The 24887-nt window shown below is 43.4% G+C and overlaps 2 protein-coding genes across 4 annotated transcripts in view; one reads left to right on the top strand and one right to left on the bottom strand.

The window, feature by feature from the left end:
* LOC115201863 (zinc finger protein with KRAB and SCAN domains 8-like) overlaps positions 1 to 2903 on the bottom strand; it is a 28639-nt gene extending 25736 nt beyond the window's left edge. Inside the window, exons 1-2 of one of the 2 annotated variants that reach the window (XM_029765740.1) lie at positions 2285 to 2903; positions 1613 to 1734 (exon numbers count right to left, since the gene is read on the bottom strand). In XM_029765740.1, the coding sequence (XP_029621600.1) occupies positions 1613 to 1734; positions 2285 to 2543 (381 nt within the window). In that variant the 5' untranslated portion in view covers positions 2544 to 2903. Of the gene's footprint in view, positions 1 to 1612; positions 1741 to 2284 lie in introns of both variants that reach the window. The other variant, XM_029765741.1, reaches the window with a different exon arrangement.
* A 4145-nt stretch (positions 2904 to 7048) lies between these two features.
* LOC115201871 (zinc finger and BTB domain-containing protein 18) lies at positions 7049 to 19478 on the top strand. Of its 2 annotated transcripts, XM_029765752.1 has the most exons (4): positions 7049 to 7904; positions 12240 to 12370; positions 12572 to 12727; positions 19347 to 19478. In XM_029765752.1, exons 1-4 carry the CDS (start codon positions 7646 to 7648, stop codon positions 19425 to 19427), a joined length of 627 nt encoding a protein of 208 aa, XP_029621612.1. In that variant the 5' UTR covers positions 7049 to 7645; the 3' UTR covers positions 19428 to 19478. The 2 variants fall into 2 exon arrangements, with proteins under 2 accessions (XP_029621612.1, XP_029621611.1); XM_029765751.1 differs by lacking the exon at positions 19347 to 19478 and having other exon boundaries at positions 12572 to 13836.
* Positions 19479 to 24887: the final 5409 nt, after the last annotated feature.

Here is a 24887-nt window from a genome sequence, read left to right as displayed (position 1 = left end):
ATGCTACATCACGGTCTCGCGCATGGTGCATTGGCGTGACAAAAAAATTCTAAATATTCCATTACCGTACTTTGAAGCATGTCAACCGCTGTTTAAAACCAATTTTTATGCCATTTATCTCGTAGAAAAGCGATAATATTCCGACCGGGAATATGCATTGAGCCTAAACAGCCGAATTAAATTTCTCCTCAGGAGCGAATCGTGCACGCGCCTCATTCAAAGGTCCTCTGATCCGCCACTTACCAAAGGCGATAATGTGTTTCAGCCTGAGGCTGCCTCGTCAACCTTCAGGTATTTCCCGGGTTCTGAGAGCCTATCGGAGCCCTGGGAATTGTCGCGTTACAGCTAAGATCCTTACTTTTCAATAAACGGATGCAAGACGCACGACTCCTTGTCAGACAGGGTACTTCCTGCATGAAACCTTGTCAGGTTTTTGCCTGCCATAGGAGTTCTGTTATACTCACAGACACCATTCAAACAGTTTTAGAAAATTCAGAGTGTTTTCTATCCAAACCTGAACAATAATATGCATATTCTAGCTTCTGAGTTGGTGTAGGAGGCAGTTAAAAATGGGCACATATTTTTTCCAAAATTCTCAATACTGCCCCCTATCCCAAATCTATCGTTCAGGGGCTGAACGACAGATTTTTACCTTGTCAGCTCGGGGATTCAATGCTCTAACCACTAGGCTACCTGCCGCCCCATGAATCAGGCCTTCATGGTCGAATTGCTGCAAAGAAACCACTATTAAAGGACACCAATGAGAAGAGACTTGCTTGGGCCAAGAAACACGGGCAATGGACATTAGACTGATGGAAATCTGTCCTTTGGTCTGATGAGTCCAAATTTTAGATTTTTGGTTCCAACCGCCATATCTTTGTGAGACGCAGAGTAGGTGAACGGATGATCTCCGCATGTGTGGTTCCCACCGTGAAGCATGGAGGTGTGATGTTTGGGGGTGTTTTGCTGGTGACACTGTCAGTGATTTATTTAGAATTCAAGGCACACTTAACCAGCATGGCTACCACAGCATTCTGCAACGAATTGCCATCCCATGTGGTTTGCGCTTAGTGGGACAATGACCCAACACACCTCCAGGCTGAGTAAGGACTATTTGAACAAGGAGAGTGATTGAGTGCTGCATCAGACAACCTGGACTCCACAATCACCCGACCTCAACCCAATTGAGATGGTATGGGATGAGTTGGACCGCAGAGTGAAGGAAAAGCATCCAACAAGTGTTCAGCATATGTGGGAACTCCTTCAAGAGTGTTGGAAAAGCATTCCAGCTGAAGCTGGTTGAGAGAATGCCAAGCGTGTGCAAAGCTGTCACCAAGGAAAAGGGTGGCTACTTTGAAGAATCTCAAATATATTTTGATTTGTTTAACACTTTTTTTGGTTACTACATGATTCCATATGTGTTATTTTATAGTTTGATGTCTTCACTATTATTCTACAATGTATAAAATAGTAAAAATAAAGAAAAATCCTTGAATGAGTAGGTGTGTCCAAACTTTTGACTGGTATTGTACATGTAAAGAAGTAAATAGCTGAAGGGAGCCTTTCTGAAATAAACTGGCCATATTTGATGTACTGTATGTAATACACAAACCTCTATCACAATAACATGCTGGGTTAAGGTTCCACTCCCCTCAACAGTGATTGGTTGGTCATCTCTCCATGTATTGTCTCTTGCTGGCTTCACAAAGCTCCTGTGGCCTCCAGTGAGATGTCCTTCACCAGAGAGTGATTGGGGGAAAAAAGGTGGTTAGATTAGCTGTCAATGCTCAATGGTATATTGTACACTATTGACAATGTCTAGAATTGGCAAGGATATAAGGTAACACCTCATAACATTGATATACTATTTGTAGGTTGATTGATTATGTTTCATGCATCATATTGTTTTCATTGAGTAAATAATAGGAAATGCAGTAAATCAAGAATATGGTATGAATATGATAGTGTCTTTGCACAAGATAAGTAATCATAGGAATTATTGCATACTATTCAAAAACGGATCATCACCCAATTCTGGGTAACACATATAAAAATATGTGCAGAGGGGAACGGGGCGACAGGCACTAAGCTATATATGAACGGCGACAGGCTGCGCAGCTTCGGCCTTCCGGGAAATATTGTGTCTTTGTGCAAGATAGCTAAGTAATCAGGGGAAGTATTGTATACTATCCAAAAACTGACCAAGACACAATTCTGGGTAATACATCTGAACACATGCGCAGACGGGAACGGGGCGACAGCCACGGTCTTGTGCAAAATGTACCTCTTGCCATTCCTCTGTATCGGTCGAGGATCTTGACACTACTGGGACGACTGGCGAGGACGCGCTCCCGTGTCACCTTCTGTTCCAATAGCTGTAATTTCCTCCGCAATGTCCTGTTTTCTTTCTGGCTTTGAGTTATTTCCAAACGAAACACTGCATAGTCGTCGTCCACGAGTTTACAGATGTCTGCCACGGCTGTATTCGCTAGCACCTCCATGATGGAGGCTATTTGAGTGTGAAAAACCATACAGTTAGCCATTGTTAGCAGCTGGCTAGCGTTACCAATCTATCAACCAAATCCTGTCTGCAATGCGAATTAAACACTGCCTTTGGTAAGTATGTGATGCTGTGCCGTTAAATGAGTCCTATTTTGAGTTCCAGGGTGTTCATAAACGTCTAAATGACAACAATAAAAACGCGAAAGTGGAAATTGTTCTTGGTCACTGTTCACTTCCGTTTTCTTCTTCGTGGGATTTTCCGGCTTGACTAACCGCTTTCTTCACAGTTTCAAATACCATAGAAAGAGAAAGAGGCAGGCCCAACTCGGCAGAAAATCTGTCTCCTTCCAGCAGGTGGCGTTTTTTCTTTGTTTCGCCAATCAAGCAAGGAGTTTTTGTATGGTCAATGATACACACAAATCTAAGTAAAGGAATGGATTTGTTTATTTTTTTATTTAACCTTTAACTAGGTAAGACAGTTAAGAACAAATTCTTATTTACAATGACGGCCTACCAAAAAGCCTCCTGCTGACAAAAGAGACAACACTACATAAAGAGAGACCTAAGACAACAACATAGCAAGGCAGCAACACAACATGACAACAACATGGTAGCAGCACAAAACATGGTACAAACATTATTGGCCACAGACAACAGCACAAAGGGCAAGAAGGTAGAGACAATACATCACACAAAGCAGCCACAACTGTCAGTAAGAGCGTCCATGAAGAGATAAAACTGTCCCGTTTATAAATATATGGATGAGCAATGTCAGAGTGGCATAGGCTAAGATGCAATAGATAATATAGAATACAGTATATACATATGAGATGAGTAATGCAAGATATGTACATATTATTACAATGGATTATTAAAGTGACTAGTGTTCCATTTATTAAAGAGGCCAATGATTTCAAGTCTTATGTAGCCAGCAGCCTCTCTGTGTTAGTGATGGCTGTTTAACAGTCTGATGGCCTTGAGATAGAAGCTGTTTTTCAGTCTCTTGGTCTCAGCTTTGATGCACCTGTACTGACCTTGCCTTCTGAATGGTAGTGGGGTGAACAGGGAGTGGCTTGGGTGGTTGTTATCCTTGATATTATTGGCCTTCCTGTGACATCGGGTGTTGTAGGTGTCTTGGAGGGCAGGTAGTTTTCCCCCGGTGATGCGTTGTGCAGACCCCACCACCCTCTGGAGAGCCCTGTGGTTGTGGGCGGTGCAGTTGCCGTACCAGGCAGTGATACAGCCAGACAGGATGCTCTCAATTGTGCATCTGTAAAAGTTTGTGAGGGTTTTAGGTGACAAGCCAAATTTCTTCAGCCTCTTGAGGTTGAAGAGGCGCTGTTGCACCTTCTTCACCACACTGTCTGTGTGGGTGGACCATTCAGTTTGTCAGTGATATGTACGCTGAGGAACTTTCCACCTTCTCCACTGCTGTCCCGTCGATTTGGATAGGGGGATGCTCCCTCTGCTGTTTCCTGAAGTCCACGATCATCTCCTTTGTTTTGTTGATGTTAAGTGAGAGGTTGTTTTCCTGACACCACACTCCAAGAGCCCTCACCTCCTCCCTGTAGGCTGTCTCGTTGTCGTTGGTAATCAAGCCTACTACTGTTGTGTCATCTGCAAACTTGATGATTGAGTTGGAGGCGTGCATGGCCACGCAGTCATGGGTGAACAGGGAGTACAGGAGGGGGCTGAGCACGCACCCTTGTGGGGCCCCAGTGTTGAGGATCAGTGAAGTGGAGATGTTGTTTCCTACCTTCACCACCTGGGGGCGGCCCATCAGGAAGTCCAGGACCCAATTGCACATGGCGGAGTTGAGACCCAGGGCCTCAAGCTTAATGATGAGCTTGGAGGGTACTATGGTGTTGAATGCTGAGCTATAGTCAATAAACAGCATTCTTACATAGGTATTCCTCTTGTCCAGATGGGATAGGGCAGTGTGATGGCAATTGCATCGTCTGTGGACCTATTGGGGCGGTAAGCAAATTGAAGTGGGTCTAGGGTGTCAGGTAAGGTAGAGGTGATATAATCCTTGACTCGTCTCTCAAAGCACTTCATGATGACTGAAGTGAGTTCTACCGGGCGATAGTCATTTAGTTCAGTTACCTTTGCATTCTTGGGTACAGGAACAATGATGGCCATCTTGAAGCATGTGGGTACAGCAGACAGGGATAGGGAGAGATTGAAAATGTCTGTAAACACATGTCCGTAAACACACCAGCCAGTTGGTCTGCGCATGCTCTGAGGATGCAGCTAAGGATGCCGTCTGGGCCGGCAGCCTTGCAAGGGTTAACACGTTTAAATGTCTTACTCACATCGGCCACGGAGAAGGAGAGCTCACAGTCCATGGTAGTGGGCCACGTCGGTGGCGCTGTATTATCCTCAAAGTGGGCAAAGAAGGTGTTTTGTTTGTCTGGAAGCAAGACGTGGCTGGTTTTCCTTTTGTAGTCCGTGATTGGGACGGCAGGTAACCTAGTGGTTAAAGTGTTGGGCCAGTAACCTAAAGGTTGCTAGATCGAATCCCTGAGCTGACAAGGTAAGAATCTGTCGTTCTGCCCCTGAACAAGGTCCACTGTTCCTAGGCCGTCATTGTAAATAAGAATTTGTTCTTAACTGACTTGCATACTTAAATAAAGGTTAAATAAAAAAATTATCTGTAGACCCTGACACATACGTCTCGTGTTTGAGCCGTTGAATTGCGACTCTATTTTGTCTCTATACTGACATTTTGCTTGTTTGATTTCCTTGCGGAGGGAATGACTACTCTGTTTATATTCTGCCATATTCCCAGTTGCCTTGCCCTGGTTAATTGCGGTGGTACGCACTTTCAGTTTTGCGCGAATGCTGCCATCTATCCACGGTTTCTGTTTAAGGTAGGTTTTAATAGTCACAGTGGGTACAACATCTCCTATACACTTCCTTATAAACTCACTCACCGAATCAGAGTATAAGTCGATATTAGAGTTGTCCCGAGATGGATATGCATATTCATAGAATGAGGCTAGTAGCATAGCATCTCTCTCCATTGAATACAACCCTAATTTAATATTTTTAAAAGGATTACAATTAGGGAGGCACTGATATGACATTTTTGGCCGATACCAATATGCAATATTATCCTCACCCCAAAAGAACGATACTGATAACCGATATTAAACATTTTAATTGCCTTTTATGCATTCTAGTACTGTTAAATAGTTGAAACACACACACACACATACTGACCAAATAGTTATTTTGTTGGCATTTACGTATGTCCCCACTACCAGTAAAACATAATCAAAACCTATTTCTTTCACTTACTTGCTGTGCTGTTTCGTTGTTCATTTGTTCAGTCTCAACCAGGATTTCATCATACATGTCAAGCTGTTTCAGCTCTGTCTATCCGTGGCCTCTCTTCCTCGGCGTGCACTGTCACTGTGTCCGTTTCCATCTTGTCCAGCTGTGTCTAACATTTCATGTAAACCCTGTTTCTTGTCTGCATCGAAGTAGAAGTCCTTGTACCTAGCATCGAGCATGGTGGTGACACAGTAAAGATGCTCAGAGAGAATGCCACCGAATCTCTTGTTCACAGCCGCTAGCAGAGTACTTTTCCAAGTTAACCCGACGGTCTGTGTTGGCATGTTTGTTTGAGGATCATGTTTGAGGATCAGGATAAAGATGAGTCTGACAGTAGGAATGAAGTTTTTGGAAAAAGTGGACCCTTGCCTTTTGGCTGATCCATTTGTGGGTTCAGGGTGGGTGAAAACAGAGTTGGGTATGGTAGAATCCGTGAGGGTAACCAGACGTGGTCTTGTGATAATTGTTTGTGTTTCTGCTGATCAGAGGGAGAAGGCGCTTGGCTTTAAATGAATTGGGGCAAGAAATGTGAATTGTTTTGCTCTCAAGAAAAGGGCGCCATTGAAAAGAGTGATTACTGGGTTAGCAGTAAATGTAAAAGTTGACCAACTGAAGGGGAAGATTCCCGGTGTTTGTGATGCTCGTTGTTTGGTGCGACGCAGAGATGGTGGTGAAACAAAAGTCATTGTCTGTTCTTTTGTGTTTTGATGTTGTCTTTGCCCGACAAAGTGATGTTAGGATATATAAGTTATCCTGAACGAGCTTTTGTGCCAAATACATTACGTTGTTACAGGTGTCAAGCTTATGGGCATGTGGCAGCAGTGTGTAGGAGGGAGGTTCCTAGGTGTGAGAAGTGTGCAGAAGGGCATGAGACAAAGGAATGTATAGCATTAGGGAAAGTAGTGGTATGTGTTAATTGTAGGGGTGCCCATGGGGCTGGGGATCAGAAATGTCCCGTGCGAGAGACTCAGGTCTTCCAGGGTTAGAGTAGTGCAGAAGTTGACATATGCTGAGGCAGTTCAGAAAGTAGAGGAAGATGGGTCAAAGGGGAGGGATCCTGAGAGGAGTGGTGTGAGTAGTATAACTGTACCAGTACAAACGGGTAGGCCAATAAGGGATATATGTTTCAGTAAGATTGGATTTTTTAGCAATGGTTATCAACTGTACTGCAGGGATGGAACATAAGTCGCAGAAAATGGAGGTTGTGGTGGCAGCTGCAGAGAGATATTTGGGTGTGTGAGACTTGACATCAGAAGAGTTATAGGGTGTGTTGAGTGGTGATGTCCCATCCTTTCTGTTTGTTGGCATGAGATAGGACTAATTAGATCTAAGTAGTGGAGTAGGGTGGTGTTTATTTTATTTATTTTTGAATTTGTGAGTTTAGTGTTAGATGGTAGGGTATTTGTAAAAACAATTTCAAATAAAGTAGAAGGGAGTTGTACTCGTCTAGTAGGTGGCAGTAATACAACATATTGGATGCCAACCGCAGTTAAACCTCGTCGAAGAAGGGTAGGCCGTGAATGGCCTCACATTCCAGTACAGTAGGTGGCGTTGTATGCACATCACGGTTGCGATCCGCCAATACAAAAATAATTTATCTTCAGTGCGTAAACGGAAGTGAGCGGTGACCAAGAATAATTTCCACGTTAGCATTTTTGTTGTTCTTTAGACGTTTATTAACACTCTGGAATTCAAAATATGACTCATTTAACTGTACAGCATCACGTCAGGTAGTCTTTAATTCACATTGGAGACAGGACTTGGTTGATATACGTTATCTAGGTAACGTTAGCTAACTGCTAACATGGCTAACTGTATGGTTTTTCACACTCAAATAGCCTCCATCATGGAGGTTCTAGCGAATGCAGCCGTGGCAGATATATGTAAACTCGTAGACGACGACTATGCAGTGTTTCGTTTGGAAATGACTCAAAGCCAGAAAGAGAACAGGGCATTGCGGAGGAAACTACAGCTACTGGAACTGAAGGTGGCACGAGAGCGCGTCTTCGCCAGTCGTCCCAGTAGTGTCAAGATCCTCGACAGACACAGAGGAATGGCGAGAGGTACATTTTGCTGGAGGCTGCGGGGCCTGTCGCCCCGTTTCTCTTTGCGCATGTGTGACCTTAGATGCGTTATTAACCACCATGGTTAACCAGCATTCGGTCTTGTTCAGTTTTTGGATAGTATACAATAATTCCCCTGATTACTTAGCTATCATATTCTAACCAGATTCTTAATTTACTGCATTTTATATTATTTACTCATCGAAAACAAAATAATGCATGGGACATAATTAATCTCTAAATAGTATATCAAGGAGGTATGCGTGTTATCTTACATCCCTGCCAATTCTAGACACTGCCCAAATACCCATATTTTTGTACTAAATAGTATGCAAAAAAGATAGACTTGAGTCAGTAAAGATAAGTGAATTCTACTAGATAAAACACCAAAATAAGTATACAATTTAAGTATGTAGTATGCTAGAATTAGTATTTGGATACGGCCAGTGTCAATAGTAGTGATGCACCGATATGACATTTTTGGCAGATACAGATATCTGATATTTTCCTAAAAAAACAATACCAATAACCCGATATTTAAAATGTTTGCATCCTTTTAAGCATTCTAGTATAGTTAACACACACATCGACACAGCGGTCTAAGGCACTGCATCTCGGTGCAAGAAGAGGCGTAACAACAGTCCCTGGTTCGAATCCAGGCTGTATCACATCCTGCCGTGATTGGGAGTCCCATAGGGCGGCGCACAATTGGCCCAGCTAGCTAACTAAACTCAGCAAAAAAAGAAACGTCCTCTCACTGTCAACTGTGTTTATTTCCAGCAAACTTAACATGTGTAAATATTTCTATGAACATAAGATTCAACAACTGAGACATAAACTGAAAAAGTTCCACAGACATGTGACTAACAGAAATGGAATAATGTGTCCCTGAACAAAGGGGGGGTCAAAAGTAAAAGTCAGTAACTGGTGTGGCCACCAGCTGCATTAAGTACTACAGTGCATCTCCTCCTCATGGACAGCACCAGATTTGCCAGTTCTCCAATTCAACAGGTCCCAGATGTGCTCAATGGGATTGAGATCCGGGCTCTTCGCTGGCCATGGCAGAACACTGACATTCCTGTCTTGCAGGAAATCACACACAGAATGAGTAGTATGGCTGGTGGCATTGTCATGCTGGAGGGTCATGTCAGGAGGATGTCTTCCCTGTAACGCACAGCGTTGAGATTGCCTGCAATGACAACAAGCTCAGTCTGATGATGCTGTGACACCGCCCCAGACCATGACGGACCCTGCACCTCCAAATAAATCCCGCTCCAGAGTACAACAGGCCTCGGTGTAACGCTCATTCCTTCGACGATAAACGTGAATCCGACCATCACCCGTGGTGAGACAAAACCGCGACTCGTCAGTGAAGAGCACTTTTTGCCAGTCCTGTTTGGTCCAGCGATGGTGGGTTTGTGCCCATAGTCGACGTTGTTGCCGGTGATGTCTGGTGAGGACCTGGCTTACAAGCCCTCAGTCCAGCCTCTCCACCTATTGCGGACAGTCTGCACACTGATGGTGGGATTGTGCGTTCCTGGTGTAACTCGGGCAGTTGTTGTTACCATCCTGTATCTGTCCTGCAGGTGTGATGTTTGGATGTACCGATCCTGTGCAGGTGTTGTTACACGTGGCCTGCCACTGCGAGGACAATCAGCTGTCCGTCCTGTCTCCCTGTAGCGCTGTCTTAGGCGTCTCACAGTACGGACATTGCAATGTATTGCCCTGTTCACATCTGCAGTCCTCATGCCTCCTTGCAGCATGCCTAAGGCACGTTGACGCAGATGAGCAGGGACCCTGGGCATCTTTCCTTTGGTGTTTTTCAGAGTCAGTAGTGTGCTACGTTTTCATAACTGTGACCTTTAATTGTCTACTATCTGTAAGCTGTTAGTGTCTTAACTTCTCTAGGGTAGGGGGAAGTATTTTGATGTCCGGATGAAATGCGTGCCCGTAGTAAACTGCCTGCTACTCAGGCTCAGAAGGTAGGATGTGCATATTATTAGTAGATTTTGATAGAACACACTCTGAAGTTTCTAAAACTGTTTGAATGATGTCTGTGAGTATAACAGAACTCATATGGCAGGCAAAAACCTGAGAAAAATCCAACCAGGAAGTGTGGAAATCTGAGGTTTGTAGTTTTTCAAGTGATTGCCAATACAGTATACAGTGACTTAGGGCTCATTTTGAACTTCCTAAGGCTTCCACTAGATGTCAACAGTCTTTAGAATGTTGTTTCATGCTTCTACTGTGAATAGGGAGATAACAAGAGCTCCTGGAAGTACATGAGTGAGAAAATGACATGAGCTCAGTGGCGCGCAATCACGTGAGAGTTAGCTGTGTTTCTTTTCTTTTTTGAAGACATTGGAATCGTCCGGTTGGAATATTACTGAAGATTTATGTTAAAAACATCCTAAAGACTGATGCTATACATCGTTTGACATATTTCTACTTATTTCCCTCATTAAAATGCAAATCATTTTATAACATTTTTGACATGCGTTTTTCTGAATTTTTTTTGTTATTCTGTCTCTCACTGTTCAAATAAACCTACCATTAAAATTATAGACTGATCATTTCTTTGTCAGTGGGCAAACGTACAAAATCAGCAGGGGATCAAATACTTTTTTCCCTCACTGTATTGTGTAACATGAAGTCCTATGAGTGCCATCTGATGAAGCTCATCAAAGGTTAGTGATTAATTTTAGCTGTATTTCTGGTTTTTGTGATGCCTCTCCTTGCTTGGAAAATGGCTGTGTGGTTTTTCTTGTATAGGCACTGTCCTAACATAATCTAATGCTATGCTTTCGCCGTAAAGCCTTTTTGAAATCGGACAATGTGGTTGGATTAACGAGAAGTGTATCTTTAAAATGGGATATAATAGTTGTATGTTTGAGAAATTTGAATTATGAGATTTTTGTTTTGAATTTGGCGCCCTGCTATTTCACTGGATGTTGGCAGTGTGTCCCGCAGGTGGGACTAGTGTCCCACATACCCTAGAGAGGTTAAGGATCGTTCCACAGGTGCATGTTCATTAATTGTTTATGGTTCATTGAACAAGCATGGGAAACAGTGTTTAAACCCTTTACAATGAAGATCTGTGAAGTTATTTTGATTTTTACGAATTATCTTTGAAAGACAAGGTACTGAAAAGGGACGTTTCTTTTTTTGCCAAGTTTATATAGCTAGGTATCATCATCTAAAATAACCTTAATTTATAAGACAGTTTTTATTTGATTAATGGTGGTCGGACCCATCTAGGTGACGCTAGCCACCATAAGGATTAGCCACAATAGTGGACTTTGCGGTTAGCCTTCAAAATAAAAGTATGGCATAATTCTTTGTATTAATTTGCATCTCTGTCAATGACATACTTTTATTTTGAAGGCAAACCGCAAAGTCCAATATTGTGCCTAATCCTTATTGTAGCTAGCTTCACAACACACAAACCGGTCCGGTTGAGCATCACTAGCCAGATGAAGCTAGCTGGCTGCTTATAACGTTAGCTTTGGGCAACAGGGTTAAGTAGCTGGCTAGCTATTTATTTTCATGAACTGAAGTTCAATTTCAATAGGTGAACAACAAGTAGCAACCTAGCTAATACTTACTCACAAGGATTCCTTAATCATTGCTAAGAATAATGAAAATGACTGCAGTTTCTACTGGTCATTGTTTTCAGGGTGGTTGTATTGGTGCTAGCTTGGTACCAAGCTAAAGCTAGCTACCCAGAAGTTGCGGTCAAACAAATTATGCTTTATTACCAACGCGGTATTGTAAAAATATCGTTCGTGGCCGGTGTTTGCTTGTTTGCAGACTTTTTTGTACAGCTTTGACAGTGCTACTGTATGTTTTTTGACCACCAAATACCCAAACGGCTTTACACAGTATGCATGTTGTGAAGCTAATAGCAGTGACGCTATTACTGTGTAACTCCGGTAGGGCAACATCTGAAAAATAGCGTACTTAGTAGTGTGTACCAATGCTCGACCAGTCGACAAAAGCCAACATCGCCCACGACAGGGAACGGTTGATTGTCAAGGGCAGTGAATTCCATTATCTTGGCTTTAATGGATTTGGCCTTTGAGTTGTCTCACTGAAATTGTATTACTCTTTCAAATGACTGCTCGACTTAGCGTCATTACGGTAGCTTTGACATCGATTTTTTAAATCATCGCCGTTATACTAGACATCGGGCTGATACCGATGTTGGCATTTTTAGATAATATCGGCCGACGTTCACCGATATATCGTGCATCCCTAGTCAATAGTGTACAATATACCGTTGAGCATTGACAGTAGCTAACCTAACCATCTCTTTTCCCCCAATCACTCTCTCAGGTGAAGGACATCTCACTGGAGGCCACAGGAGCTTTGTGAAGCCAGCAGGACGCAATACATGGCAAGATGATCAACCAATCACTGTTGATGAGGGGAGTGGACCCTCAACCCAGCACGTTATTGTGATCGAGGTTAGTGTTGCATATAAAATGTTACTTTGAACAGCATATCAAATGTGGCACGTTTTATTTCAGAAAGACTCCCCTCAGCTATTCACTTGCTTACATGTACATCCTTATTTATCTGCCATAGAGGAGCTTGTGAGACTTCCCTATGACATTGTTATCCTATACAAATCATGTACCGGTAATAACCTCCTCTTCTTGTGTCAGTCTGTAGATGCAGAGGCTGCAGGGCCTGGGGTCAAGCAGGAGAGGTCTGCAGGAGAGGACCCAGGGCAAAGCAGAGACATCCAGGCTGGAGTGCTCCCTGTAGCCACGGAGGACCCCACCACCACGCCGCCCAGAACCCAACGCAGCACCACGGAGGTCAGTGGAACGCCGACCGCTGTCCTCAAGTCCGAGACCGACACCGAGACCATAACTGTAGCACAAAGGCTTTTACAAACAGGATCTGACCACAAATCAGATCCAGAGAGACTGGGGCTGGGGCCACTGGGCTGTCCTGCTCCTGGCTCAGAGTACCTACCGGTATTTCACCAGAGCCTGAAGACTAATTCCCGTGGAAATACTGATGGTGATGCGTTAGACACTGGCGGTGATGATCTGTCTTGTTTTTACACTACAGAGATGGACCCTGGTAACATATCCTTGGGTTTAGAGAACCAGACTGATCTGTCTAGAGGGGACTGGAACCAATACAGTAGTAGTGTATACTCTGAAGGGTGCCTAGATAAGAAAGGGGAGGTTATAGAGGTAGATGAAGTGAGTGTGAAAGTGGAGGGCGACGCTCCTCTTACATGGAATGCAGACGAGACTCACTTAGGAGAAGGACACTCACAAGGCAGAGATTTCTTAGATTACAGGGAAAGCTTAGAGACAAATCCAAATGTCTCGAGCCTCTCCCCTTTACACACGCTCAGTGATCGTGCCCCAGTGTCCACGTCGAAGGGGCCTTCCGATTCACACGGCCGCGTCCTTTACAATCAGGTATTGAACTCAAATGACAGGGCTAGAGCCCAGGCTCAGGGAAGGGGAGTAACATCAGGCAATAGTAAAGATAAACGGTTCCTCTGCATGTTCTGTAATAAAGGCTTCAGCTGCCTCCAGAAAGTGGAGATCCACCAGAGGGTCCACACAGGTGTGAAACCCTTCAGCTGTACCCAATGTGATATGCGCTTCGCTGAGGCTGGCAGCCTGAAGAGGCACCAGAGGGTCCACACAGGGGAGAAACCCTACAGCTGTACCCAGTGTCACATGCGCTTCACCCAGGCTGGCAGCCTGAAGAGGCACCTGAAGGTCCACATGGGAGAAAGGCTGTTCGCCTGAGGTTCTCAGAGAGGAGCTACCTCAGGATACCCTAGCAGAAAAACTATTCCACTTCATAGCTTATTACGTTTAGATCAAACCCTTCATTGTAGTGAGCAGAAAAGATCCACAGATGCATTTTGAATAACGAGAGTAAAAGATTTCATTGTTGAATATTCCTGGGTAGAATATTGTATCCAGACATTGTGTGATATACACTGAGTGTACAAAACATTAAGAACACATTGCTAATATCGAGTTGCACCCTCCGTTTTGCCCTCAAAACAACCTCAATTAGTCGGACATGGACTCGAAAGCGTTCTACAGGGATGCTGGCCCATGTTGACTCCAATGCTTCCCACAGTTATCAAGTTGGCTGTATGTCCTTTAGGTGGTGGACCATTCTTGATACACACGGATAACTGTTGAGTGTGAAAAACACAGCAGCGTAGCAGTTCTTGACACAAACCGGTGCGCCTGGCACCTACTACCATACCTCCTTCAAAGGCACTTACATCTTTTGTCTTTCCCATTCACCCTCTGAATGGCACACATACACAATCCATGTCTCAATTGTCTCCAGGCTTAAACATCCTTCTCTAACCTGTCTCCTCCCCTTCATATACACTGATTGAAGTGGATTTAACAGCTGACGTCAATAAGACAGCTTTCACCTGGTCAGTCTGTCATGGAATGAGCAGGTGTTCTTAATGTTTTGTACACTCAGTGTATAAAGAACATAAGCCTAAAAAGTCTGTTACATATTGTATGTGTACTGTGTAGGCTATATGATGTTCACAAATGCCTATTTCATTACATCCATTGAACTGCTTTCCCAAGACACTTTTAATGATGAAATTAATACAATTTATCAAGTTCATGCAGATTTTTAGTTGAGACGTGTATATGTGGTTTTCATATGGTGTATTTAACACTTATGTTTAATGAACATAAAATGATATTTTTCTAAGACGATCATTGAGACTCTTTAGTATAAATCACTGATTTCTGATTTCACCCTATTCTGCATAAACAGAACTTTATAACCAATATACATTTGCTAAATATACCCACACACTAACAAACACTTACTGTAACACGTCAAAATAGTTTTGTCATGTTTGTCTGACTTAACTTATCGTAGCTGACTTATTTTTACCCACATCATCATATTTATGTCCACCATGATGGGTTTAACAACAATGAAGTCATTCTATAACTACAGTATAGGACTCAAACGTAGTGGGAATGGGTAAACACTCCGAGGCCATACTTGCAAAAATTTGAAAAAGGTTCAGATTTATTTTTTTGTCACTGATCTACAGTGGAATTATGTTTTTACAAATGAATTAAGAAAAGCTGAAATGTCTTGAATCGGTAAGTATTCAAACCCTTTGTTATGGCAAGTAACAGTTCAGGAGTACAAATTTGTTTAACTCACATAAGTTGCATGGACTCACTCTGTGTGCAATATTTGTGTTTTAACATGATTTTTTGCATGACTACCTCAGTTGAGCAGTGAGTTTCAAACACAGATTTAACCACAAAGACCAGGGAGGTTTTCCAATTCATCACAAAGAAGGGTACCTATTGGTAGATAAAATGAAAAAAAGCAGACATTGAATATCCCTTTCAAAATGGTGACGTTATTATATAATTACACTTTCGAAAGTGTATCAATACACTCAGTCACTACAAAGATACAGGCGTCCTTCCTAACTCAGTTTCCGGAGTGGAAGGAAACCGCTCAGGGATTTCACCATGAGGCCAATGGTGATTTTAAACCAGTTACAGAGTGTAATGGCTGTGATAGGAGAAAACTATGCATGGTCAACTACATTGCAGTTACTCCACAATACTTACCTAATTCACCAAGTGAAAAGGAAGAGTCCTGTACAGAATAAGGCACTAAAGTAATACTGCAAAAATTGTGGCAAAGCAATTCACTTTTTCTCCTGAATACAAAGTGTTATGTTTAGGGCAAATCCAACAGAAAACATCACTCTCCATATTTTCAAGCATAGTGGTGGCTGCATCATGTTATGGGTTTGCTTGTAATCGTTAAGGACTGGGGAGTTTTTCAGCATAAAAAAGAAACAGAATAGAGCTAAGCACAAGTAAAATCCTAGAGGAAAACCTGGTTCAGTCTACTTTCCACCAGACACTGGGAGATTAATTTACCTTTCAGCTGCGCAATAACTTAAAACACAAGACCAAATCTATACTGGAGTTGCTTTTTTTCTCTCCATTTAACCTATATTTAACTAGAAAAGTCAGTTAAGAACAAATTCTTATTTACAATGATGGGACTCACAATCACGGCTGGATGTGATACAGCCTGCTTACCAAGAAGACAGTGAATGTTCTTGAGTGACCGAGTTACAGGTTTTCAAGCAGATTTAAGTTGAAACTATGGCAAGGCCTGAAAATGGTTGTCTAGCAATGATCAACAAACAATTTGACAGAGCTTAAAGAATAATGGGCAAGTGTTGCACAATCCAGGTGTGGAAAGCTCTAAGAGACTTAACCAGAAAGACTGATCCACTTGTCATGAATGGACGCCAGGACCTACCAGAAGGAGCAACGGTTGGTATTGAAACACGTAAATCAATGTGATTGCAATGGTTTAGACCTCCAAATGTAATTCACTGTTCACTTCATGCCTGACTACCCATCCACATCGCCCCGGTAGGTTTAGTCTGACCTGTTCAAACTTCAACATAGTATCTGTTTGTGTGTGAGATATCACCTATTCTAACTGACATTGGTAATAGAACAGTGACTATGTTTGTATGGGTTCACAGATACAATGTAGAAAAATAGTAAAAATAAAGAAAAACACTGGAATGAGTAGGTGTGTCCAAACTTCTGACTGGTACTGTATTTCATTACACTATAAGTCATCTTAATAAATTCTCGTTCCGCTACTGGACGGAGAGCATAGATGGAGGAGAGGGTAGATTCTCGTCAGAGAAAGCATTTATTTTGTGAAGTTACAAAATATGACAATTTCATTCAGGACAGGAGAAACATTGTTTCAGTTTATAATAAAACATGTTGTGGTTACTTACTTTTCCTTAACTTGTTTCTATAACTTTCCAGCAAGTCAAGCTATTTTACTAGCTAGCTAGCTAAAAGCTAGGCTATATTGTAGCTAGTGACCTTCACCCCGAATAATTATCACAACAAACTAAGGCAGGAGGCAACAGTCAATGTATAATTGGCTTAACAGCCAACGCGTATTATTTTTTTTAAATATACTACTAAAATAGTACTTACTTAAACCCATCTTCGAAAACCCCATATTTTCATCTTCTGTGTTTTGGCAACTTCCGATTCTTCGACGGACCCTAGCGGGACTAAAGAAGACTGCACAGTTTGGAAAAATTCAAACGGAGCCTTCACTTGCAGGGGGACGTTGCGATTCCGCTCTGTGAATGACATCCAACGCAAGGTAATGGAGTGCTTGTGAATGAGGCATAATGCCTCGCTCACACAGGTTATGATTGTACTGTACATTTGACATAGTCTTCACAATCCACGAGACGCATCACATAAAAAATAATCACACATTAGCAACTTCTTCGGTGGTTTACTACAAGTTGAAAAAAATGTATGCGACATACTGCATGCAGTGTCATGCACAGCATCCTAGTCCAGCAGATGAGTTGCCACAAGAAAAGGGTAACCAGTGAAGAACAAACACCATTGTAAATACAACCCATATGTATGTTTATTTATTTTCCCTTTTGTACTATTTTCACATCATTACAACACTGTATGTAGACATATGATATTTGAAATGTCTTTATTCTTTTGGAACTTCTGAGTAATGTTTACTGTTAATAAGTATTGTTTATTTCACTTTTGTTTATTATCTACTTCACTTTCTTTGGCAATGTTAACATATGTTTCCCATGCCAATAAAGCCCTTATATTGACATTTAAATTGAATTGAGTTGCAGCAGTGCGGATTGCCTCCCAATGAAATGAATAGACTTCTGCCTGAAAGCATAAAGTTTGACGCAGCCGGTGTGTACACGGCTTTACACCGTGTAGCACCCACTTGAGTGATGCTACTCAAGAGCAGCCACAAAGGTCAGAATAGTTTATCACACTTCAGTTGCCACTTCTACGAGCCAACGCAGTCCCCTCTCCTCTTTTCCCCTCAAGCCAACTAACTGATTTGAATCATCAAAATGATCAGATTATGATAAAAAAAAATATGAATAAAAAGAAAACAGGAAGTCAATTAAAACAATTCCATTACAAAAAACAACTAATTATTACTAATATAAAAAAATTGTACAGAAATGATCAACCTCTGGCTGCTATTACGGCACCATGGCGACAAAAATCTCCCATGGCTGTAGCAAACATTGCCACTCAATAATTGACTTACTCAGCCACACAAGTCACACACTCAAAGTTGGCTGTATTTATACTGATGTAGTCACTGTGTATATCAATGCAACAACAACCAAAACATGCTAAAGTCACGTCCCTCTTAACTGTTTCTCAATAGAGCTCACAACACAAGCTCATCTGGGTTATTCTGATGAAACTAGCACTTGACAAAAAAGAAATTATATATATATATATATATATACACAGTACCAGTCAAAAGTTTGGACACACCAACTCATTCTAGGGTTTTCTTTATTTTTACTATTTTCTACATTGTATAATGACAGTGAAGACATCAAAACTATGAAATAACACATGGAATCATGTAATAACCAAAAAAAGTGTTAAACAAATCAAAATACATTTTATATTTGAGATTCTTCAAAGTAGCCACCCTTTGCCTTGATGACAGCTTTGCTGGGAAATGGCTCATTTATTGTGTTTGGTTTCATCATTTTAAGAACGAAAATTGAATATAAACAATTTTTCTCGTTTAAGGTTTCAAAATTGTGCGTCGAGTAACAGACAACAAAATGTATCCTATTTTTTGTTTCGTTCATACCCAGAAGTACACGTTAGTTATTCACAGTGCATAGGGGGTTTGTTTACAGTCTGGGTTGATCTGCACTGTCGGCAGCACATAGAAAGGATTAGACCTTTGTGTGACAGGAAGTTAAAAATAGTAATGTTAGCTAAGATGCTGAATTTACCATGAAATTAGCATGCCAATGGAATGAAATCAACAACTGAAATTGGCTTGCACTAGGTGGCTAGCTAGCTAATGTTAATGCTTGCAAGCTAGTAAGCTGGCTAACGTCTGGCTATAGTCATGTTAGCAAGAAGTAGCTAGTAGAAGTAGGTTAGTCCCTCAACCTGCTAAAATGAAGCTGCCCAGCCAGAGGATACTTGATGCAGAAAGGTGACATTTCTCCATTACATTCTGTAGCTAACTTAGTTAGATCTTCTGGCTGGTGCTTATTGGCTGAGTAATAATGAACTGAAGTTACTGTAAATCGTTACATATCTGGCACTTTGCATAGCTATTGCTTACACATTCAATACAACAATATCCAGTTAAACTACAGTCAATGCTAATACTGTGAAGGGCACAGTATGGCATCTGAGCAGATCATCATGAACTTCATCCATAGTTTGCCTCTGAATTGGTGTCCACATCAGGCTATTTACTTGTTACCTATTTGTTAGACTGTGTCCCTTTCACAGAATTTGAATGATCCCTCCACTGTCACATGCTCTCTCTGTTTGTTTACAGGATACATTAAGGGAAGTTGCTTTGCTGTTGACACCAATCCCACGCTGCCAAACAACAACTACTTCATCCCCCTCATCCTAAACTTTTCTAACTCTTGTTCAAGTTCTCTTTCATTAAATCGGATTGATTAGATGTTTCATTTGCAAGTGTGTTTTTTTATTGAAAGTTGCGGGTTGGCTCTTCTATGGAGTTAAACGTTTCAAAGGATAACTTGAGCATGAAGTCCATTTTCCAGTTAGTTTTGGCTCAAAGTAAAACACCTCAATCCCTGTCCTAATTTCAACAAATTCAACAAACCTTTACATGGAGTAATAGCTGATACATTGGTCTATCAAAATCTACATTTCAAATGTTGTTAATATTAAGTCAAATATTTGCTTGTTTAGTCGCAAACTGAAATTAAGCGAACTTTTATAATTTTAGCTACCAGGAAATGGTGAAGCAATTTCTGCATAGTGCATCTTTAAGACAACATTTATCAAAACCTGGGCCCGTAGCCACAAAGAGTCTCAAGAGTAGAAGTGCTCATCGAGAGGATCAGGTCCCCATCATAGACTTATTCATTATGATCTAAAAGGCTAAACTGACCCTAGATCATCACTCCTACTCTGAGATGCTTTGTGGATACGGGCCCTGAGCTAATACACTACATGACCACTACATGCTCGTTGAACATCTCATTCCAAAATCATGGGCATTAATACGGAGTTGGTCCCCCCTTTGCTGCTATAACAGCCTCCACTCTTCTGGGAAGACTTTCCACTAGATGTTGGAACATTGCTGCAGGGACTTGCTTCCATTCAGTCACAAGAGCGTTAGTGAGATCGGGGACAAGCATTTCGCTACACCCACAATAACATCTGCTAAACGCGTGTATGTGACAAATACACTTTTGACTGATGTTGGACGATTAGGCCTGGCTCGCAGTCGGCATTCCAATTGATCCCAAAGGTGTTCGACAGGGTTGAGGTCAGGGCTCTGTGCAGGCCAGTCAAGTTCTTCCACACCGAACTCAACAAACCTTTTCTGTATGGACCTTGCTTTGTGCACGGGAGCATGGTCATGCTGAAACAAGAAAGGGCCTTCCCCAAACTGTTGCCACAAAGTTGGAAGCACAGAATCGTCTAGAATGTCATTGTATGCTGTAGCGTTAAGATTTCCCTTCACTGGAACTAAGGGGCCTAACCCGAACCATGAAAAACAGCACCAGACCATTATTCCTCCTCCACCAAACTTTACAGTTGGCACTATGCATTGGGCAGGTAACGTTCTCTTGGCATCCACCAAACCCAGATTTGTCCAATGGACTGCCAGATGATGAGGTGTGATTCATCACTCCAGAGAACACGTTTCCACTGCTCCAGCGTCCAATGGCTTTGAACTTTACACCTCTCCAGCCGACACTTGGCATAGCGCATGGTGATCTTAAGCTTGAGTGCGGCTGCTTGGCCACGGAAACCCATTTCATCGAGCTCCTGACGAACAGTTCTTGTGCTAACGTTGCTTCCAGAGGCAGTTTGTTACTCGGTAGTGAGTGTTGCAACCGAGGACAGACGATTTTTATGCGCTACTCACTTCAGCACTCGACAGTCCCGTTCTGTGAGTTTGTGGGGCCTACCACTTAGCGGCTGAGCAGTTGTTGCTCCTAGACGTTTCCACTTAACAATAACAGCACTTACAGTTGACCAGGGCAGCACTAGCAGGGCAGACATTTTTCGAACTGACTTGTTGGAGAGCTTGTATCCTATGACGGTGCCACGTTAAAAGTCACTGAGCTCTTCAGTAAGGACATTCTACTGCCAATGTTTCTCTATGGACATTGCATGGCTGTGTGCTCAATTTTATACACCTGTCAGCAACCGGTGTGGCTGATATAGCCGAAGGGGTGTCGACGTACTTTTGTATATATAGTGTAACATGCAGACAATAGTTAACATTGGGCTCACCTCTGTGAAATTGTGTGGTCCTATACTGCTCAGCTGGTTCCTCTGTGGGTTCAGGAGTAGGAGTAGTCTGGTTGACCTCCATGACCATGGTCCCCTCAGGGTTCCCCAGACCCTCCTCACACCCCTACTCCTATTCCTGGAAGAGAGAGGTGATACAGATTACACTGACATACACTCCCTCAGGTAGGTACACACATTAAACATGGAGTGTTTACCCATCCCCACTACATTTGAGTCCTATACTGTAGTTACAGAATGACTTCATTATTGTTAAACCCATCATGGTGGACACATATGATGTTGTGGATAAATATGAGTCAGCTATGATAAGTCAAAAGTCATCAGACAAACCTGACTAAACTATTTTGACGTGTAAAGTAGGTGTTTGTTAGTGTGGGTATATTTAGTAATTGTATATTGGTTATAAAGCTCTGTTGTGTGGACAGTGAGGGAAAAAAGTATTTGATCCCCTGCTGATTTTGTACGTTTGCCCACTGACAAAGAAATGATCAGTCTATAATTTTAATGGTAGGTTTATTTGAACAGTGAGAGACAGAATAACAACAAAAAAATCCAGAAAAACGCATGTCAAAAAAGTTATAAATTGATTTGCATTTTAATGAGGGAAATAAGTATTTGACCCCCTCTCAATCAGAAAGATTTCTGGCTCCCAGGTGTCTTTTATACAGGTAACGAGCTGAGATTAGGAGCACACTCTTAAAGGGAGTGCTCCTAATCTCAACTTGTTACCTGTATAAAAGACACCTGTCCACAGAAGCAATCAATCAATCAGATTCCAAACTCTCCACCATGGCCAAGACCAAAGAGCTCTCCAAGGATGTCAGGGACAAGATTGTAGACCTACACAAGGTTGGAATGGGCTACAAGACCATCGCCAAGCAGCTTGGTGAGAAGGTGACAACAGTTGGTGCGATTATTCGCAAATGGAAGAAACCCAAAAGATCTGTCAATCTCCCTCGGCCTGGGGCTCCATGCAAGATCTCACCTCGTGGAGTTGCAATGATCATGAGAACGGTGAGGAATCAGCTCAGAACTACACGGGAGGATCTTGTCAATGATCTCAAGGCAGCTGGGATCATAGTCACCAAGAAAACAATTGGTAACACACTATGCTGTGAAGAACTGAAATTCTGCAGCGCCCGCAAGGTCCCCCTGCTCAAGAAAGCACATATACATGCCCGTCTGAAGTTTGCCAATGAACATCTGAATGATTCAGAGGACAACTGGGTGAAAGTGTTGTGGTCAGATGAGACCAAAATGGAGCTCTTTGGCATCAACTTAACTCGCCGTGTTTGGAGGAGGAGGAATGCTGCCTATGACCCCAAGAACACCATCCCCACCGTCAAACATGGAGGTGGAAACATTATGCTTTGGGGGTGTTTTTCTGCTAAGGGGACAGGACAACTTCACCGCATGAAAGGGACGATGGACGGGGCCATATACCGTCAAATCTTGGGTGAGAATCTCCTTCCCTCAGCCAGGGCATTGAAAATGGGTTGTGTATGGGTATTCCAGCATGACAATGACCCAAAACACACAGCCAAGGCAACAAAGGAGTGGCTCAAGAAGAAGCACATTGGGGTGCCAGAGCAGCGAACAGTTTTGACTGGGCTGAGCGGGAACTGTGCTTCCTCAGAGGTAGGGAGGCGAGCAGGCCAGAGGTGGATGAACGCAGTGCCCTTCTTTGGGTGTAGGGCCTGATCAGAGCCTGAAGGTACGAAGGTGCCGTTCCCCTCACAGCTCCGTAGGCAAGCACCATGGTCTTGTAGCGGATGTGAGCTTCAACTGGAAGCCAGTGGAAAGAGCGGAGGAGCGGGGTGACGTGAGAGAACTTGGGAAGGTTGAACACCAGACGGGCTGCGGCGTTCTGGATGAGTTGTAGGGGTTTAATGGCACAGGCAGGGAGCCCAGCCAACAGCGAGTTGCAGTAATCCAGACGGGAGATGACAAGTGCCTGGATTAGGACCTGCGCCGCTTCCTGTGTGAGGCAGGGTCGTACTCTGCGAATGTTGTAGAGCATGAACCTACAGGATCGGGTCACCGCCTTGATGTTAGTGGAGAACGACAAGGTGTTGTCCAGGATCACGCCAAGGTTCTTAGCACTCTGGGAGGAGGACACAAGGGAGTTGTCAACCGTGATGGCGAGATCATGGAACGGGCAGTCCTTCCCCGGGAGGAAGAGCAGCTCCGTCTTGCCGAGGTTCAGCTTGAGGTGGTGATCCGTCATCCACACTGATATGTCTGCCAGACATGCAGAGATGCGATTCGCCACCTGGTTATCAGAAGGGGGAAAGGAGAAGATTAATTGTGTGTCGTCTGCATAGCAATGATAGGAGAGACCATGTGAGGATATGACAGAGCCAAGTGACTTGGTGTATAGCGAGAATAGGAGAGGGCCTAGAACAGAGCCCTGGGGGACACCAGTGGTGAGAGCACGTGGTGTGGAGACAGATTCTCGCCACGCCACCTGGTAGGAGCGACCTGTCAGGTAGGACGCAATCCAAGCGTGGGCCGCGCCGGAGATGCCCAACTCGGAGAGGGTGGAGAGGAGGATCTGATGGTTCACAGTATCAAAGGCAGCAGATAAGTCTTGAAGGATGAGAGCAGAGGAGAGAGAGTTAGCTTTAGCAGTGCGGAGAGCCTCCGTGACACAGAGAAGAGCAGTCTCAGTTGAATGCCCAGTCTTGAAACCTGACTGATTAGGATCAATAAGGTCATTCTGAGAGAGATAGCAGGAGAGCTGGCCAAGGACGGCATGTTCAAGAGTTTTGGAGAGAAAAGAAAGAAGGGATACTGGTCTGTAGTTGTTGACATCGGAGGAATCGAGTGTAGGTTTTTTCAGAAGGGGTGCAACTCTCGCTCTCTTGAAGACGGAAGGGACGTAGCCAGCGGTCAAGGATGAGTTGATGAGCGAGGTGAGGTAGGGGAGAAGGTCTCCGGAAATGGTCTGGAGAAGAGAGGAGATAGGGTCAAGTGGGCAGGTTGTTGGGCGGCCGGCCGTCACAAGATGCGAGATTTCATCTGGAGAGAGAGGGGAGAAAGTGGTCAAAGCACAGGGTAGGGCAGTGTGAGCAGGACCAGCGGTGTCGTTTGACTTAGCAAACGAGGATCGGATATCGTCAATCTTCTTTTCAAAATGGTTGACGAAGTCATCCGCAGAGAGGGAGGAGGGGGGGGGGGGGGGGAGGGGGAGGAGGATTCAGGAGGGAGGAGAAGGTAGCAAAGAGCTTCCTAGGGTTAGAGGCAGATGCTTGGAATTTAGAGTGGTAGAAAGTGGCTTTAGCAGCAGAGACAGAAGAGGAGAATGTAGAGAGGAGGGAGTGAAAGGATGCCAGGTCCGCAGGGAGGCGAGTTTTCCTCCATTTCCGCTCGGCTGCCCGGAGCCCTGTTCTGTGAGCTCGCAGTGAGTCGTCGAGCCACGGAGCAGGAGGGGAGGACCGAGCCGGCCTGGAGGATAGGGGACAGAGAAAATCAAAGGATGCAGAAAGGGAGGAGAGGAGGGTTGAGGAGGCAGAATCAGGAGATAGGTTGGAGAAGGTTTGAGCAGAGGGAAGAGATGATAGGATGGAAGAGG

The sequence above is a fragment of the Salmo trutta genome, chromosome 11 (genome assembly GCF_901001165.1).
Source record: "Salmo trutta chromosome 11, fSalTru1.1, whole genome shotgun sequence".
Lineage (NCBI taxonomy): Eukaryota > Metazoa > Chordata > Actinopteri > Salmoniformes > Salmonidae > Salmo > Salmo trutta.
This window is presented reverse-complemented; position numbering and strand designations above follow the sequence as displayed.

Excerpts from the sequence above, each read along its gene's own strand:
- LOC115201871 (XM_029765751.1), top strand. The coding sequence starts at position 7,646 with ATGGCTAACTGTATGGTTTTTCACACTCAAATAGCCTCCATCATGGAG. Across the intron at positions 7,905-12,239 it reads ACACAGAGGAATGGCGAGAG|GTGAAGGACATCTCACTGGA; the intron begins GTACATTTTGCT and ends TCACTCTCTCAG. Across the intron at positions 12,371-12,571 it reads AGCACGTTATTGTGATCGAG|TCTGTAGATGCAGAGGCTGC; the intron begins GTTAGTGTTGCA and ends TTCTTGTGTCAG.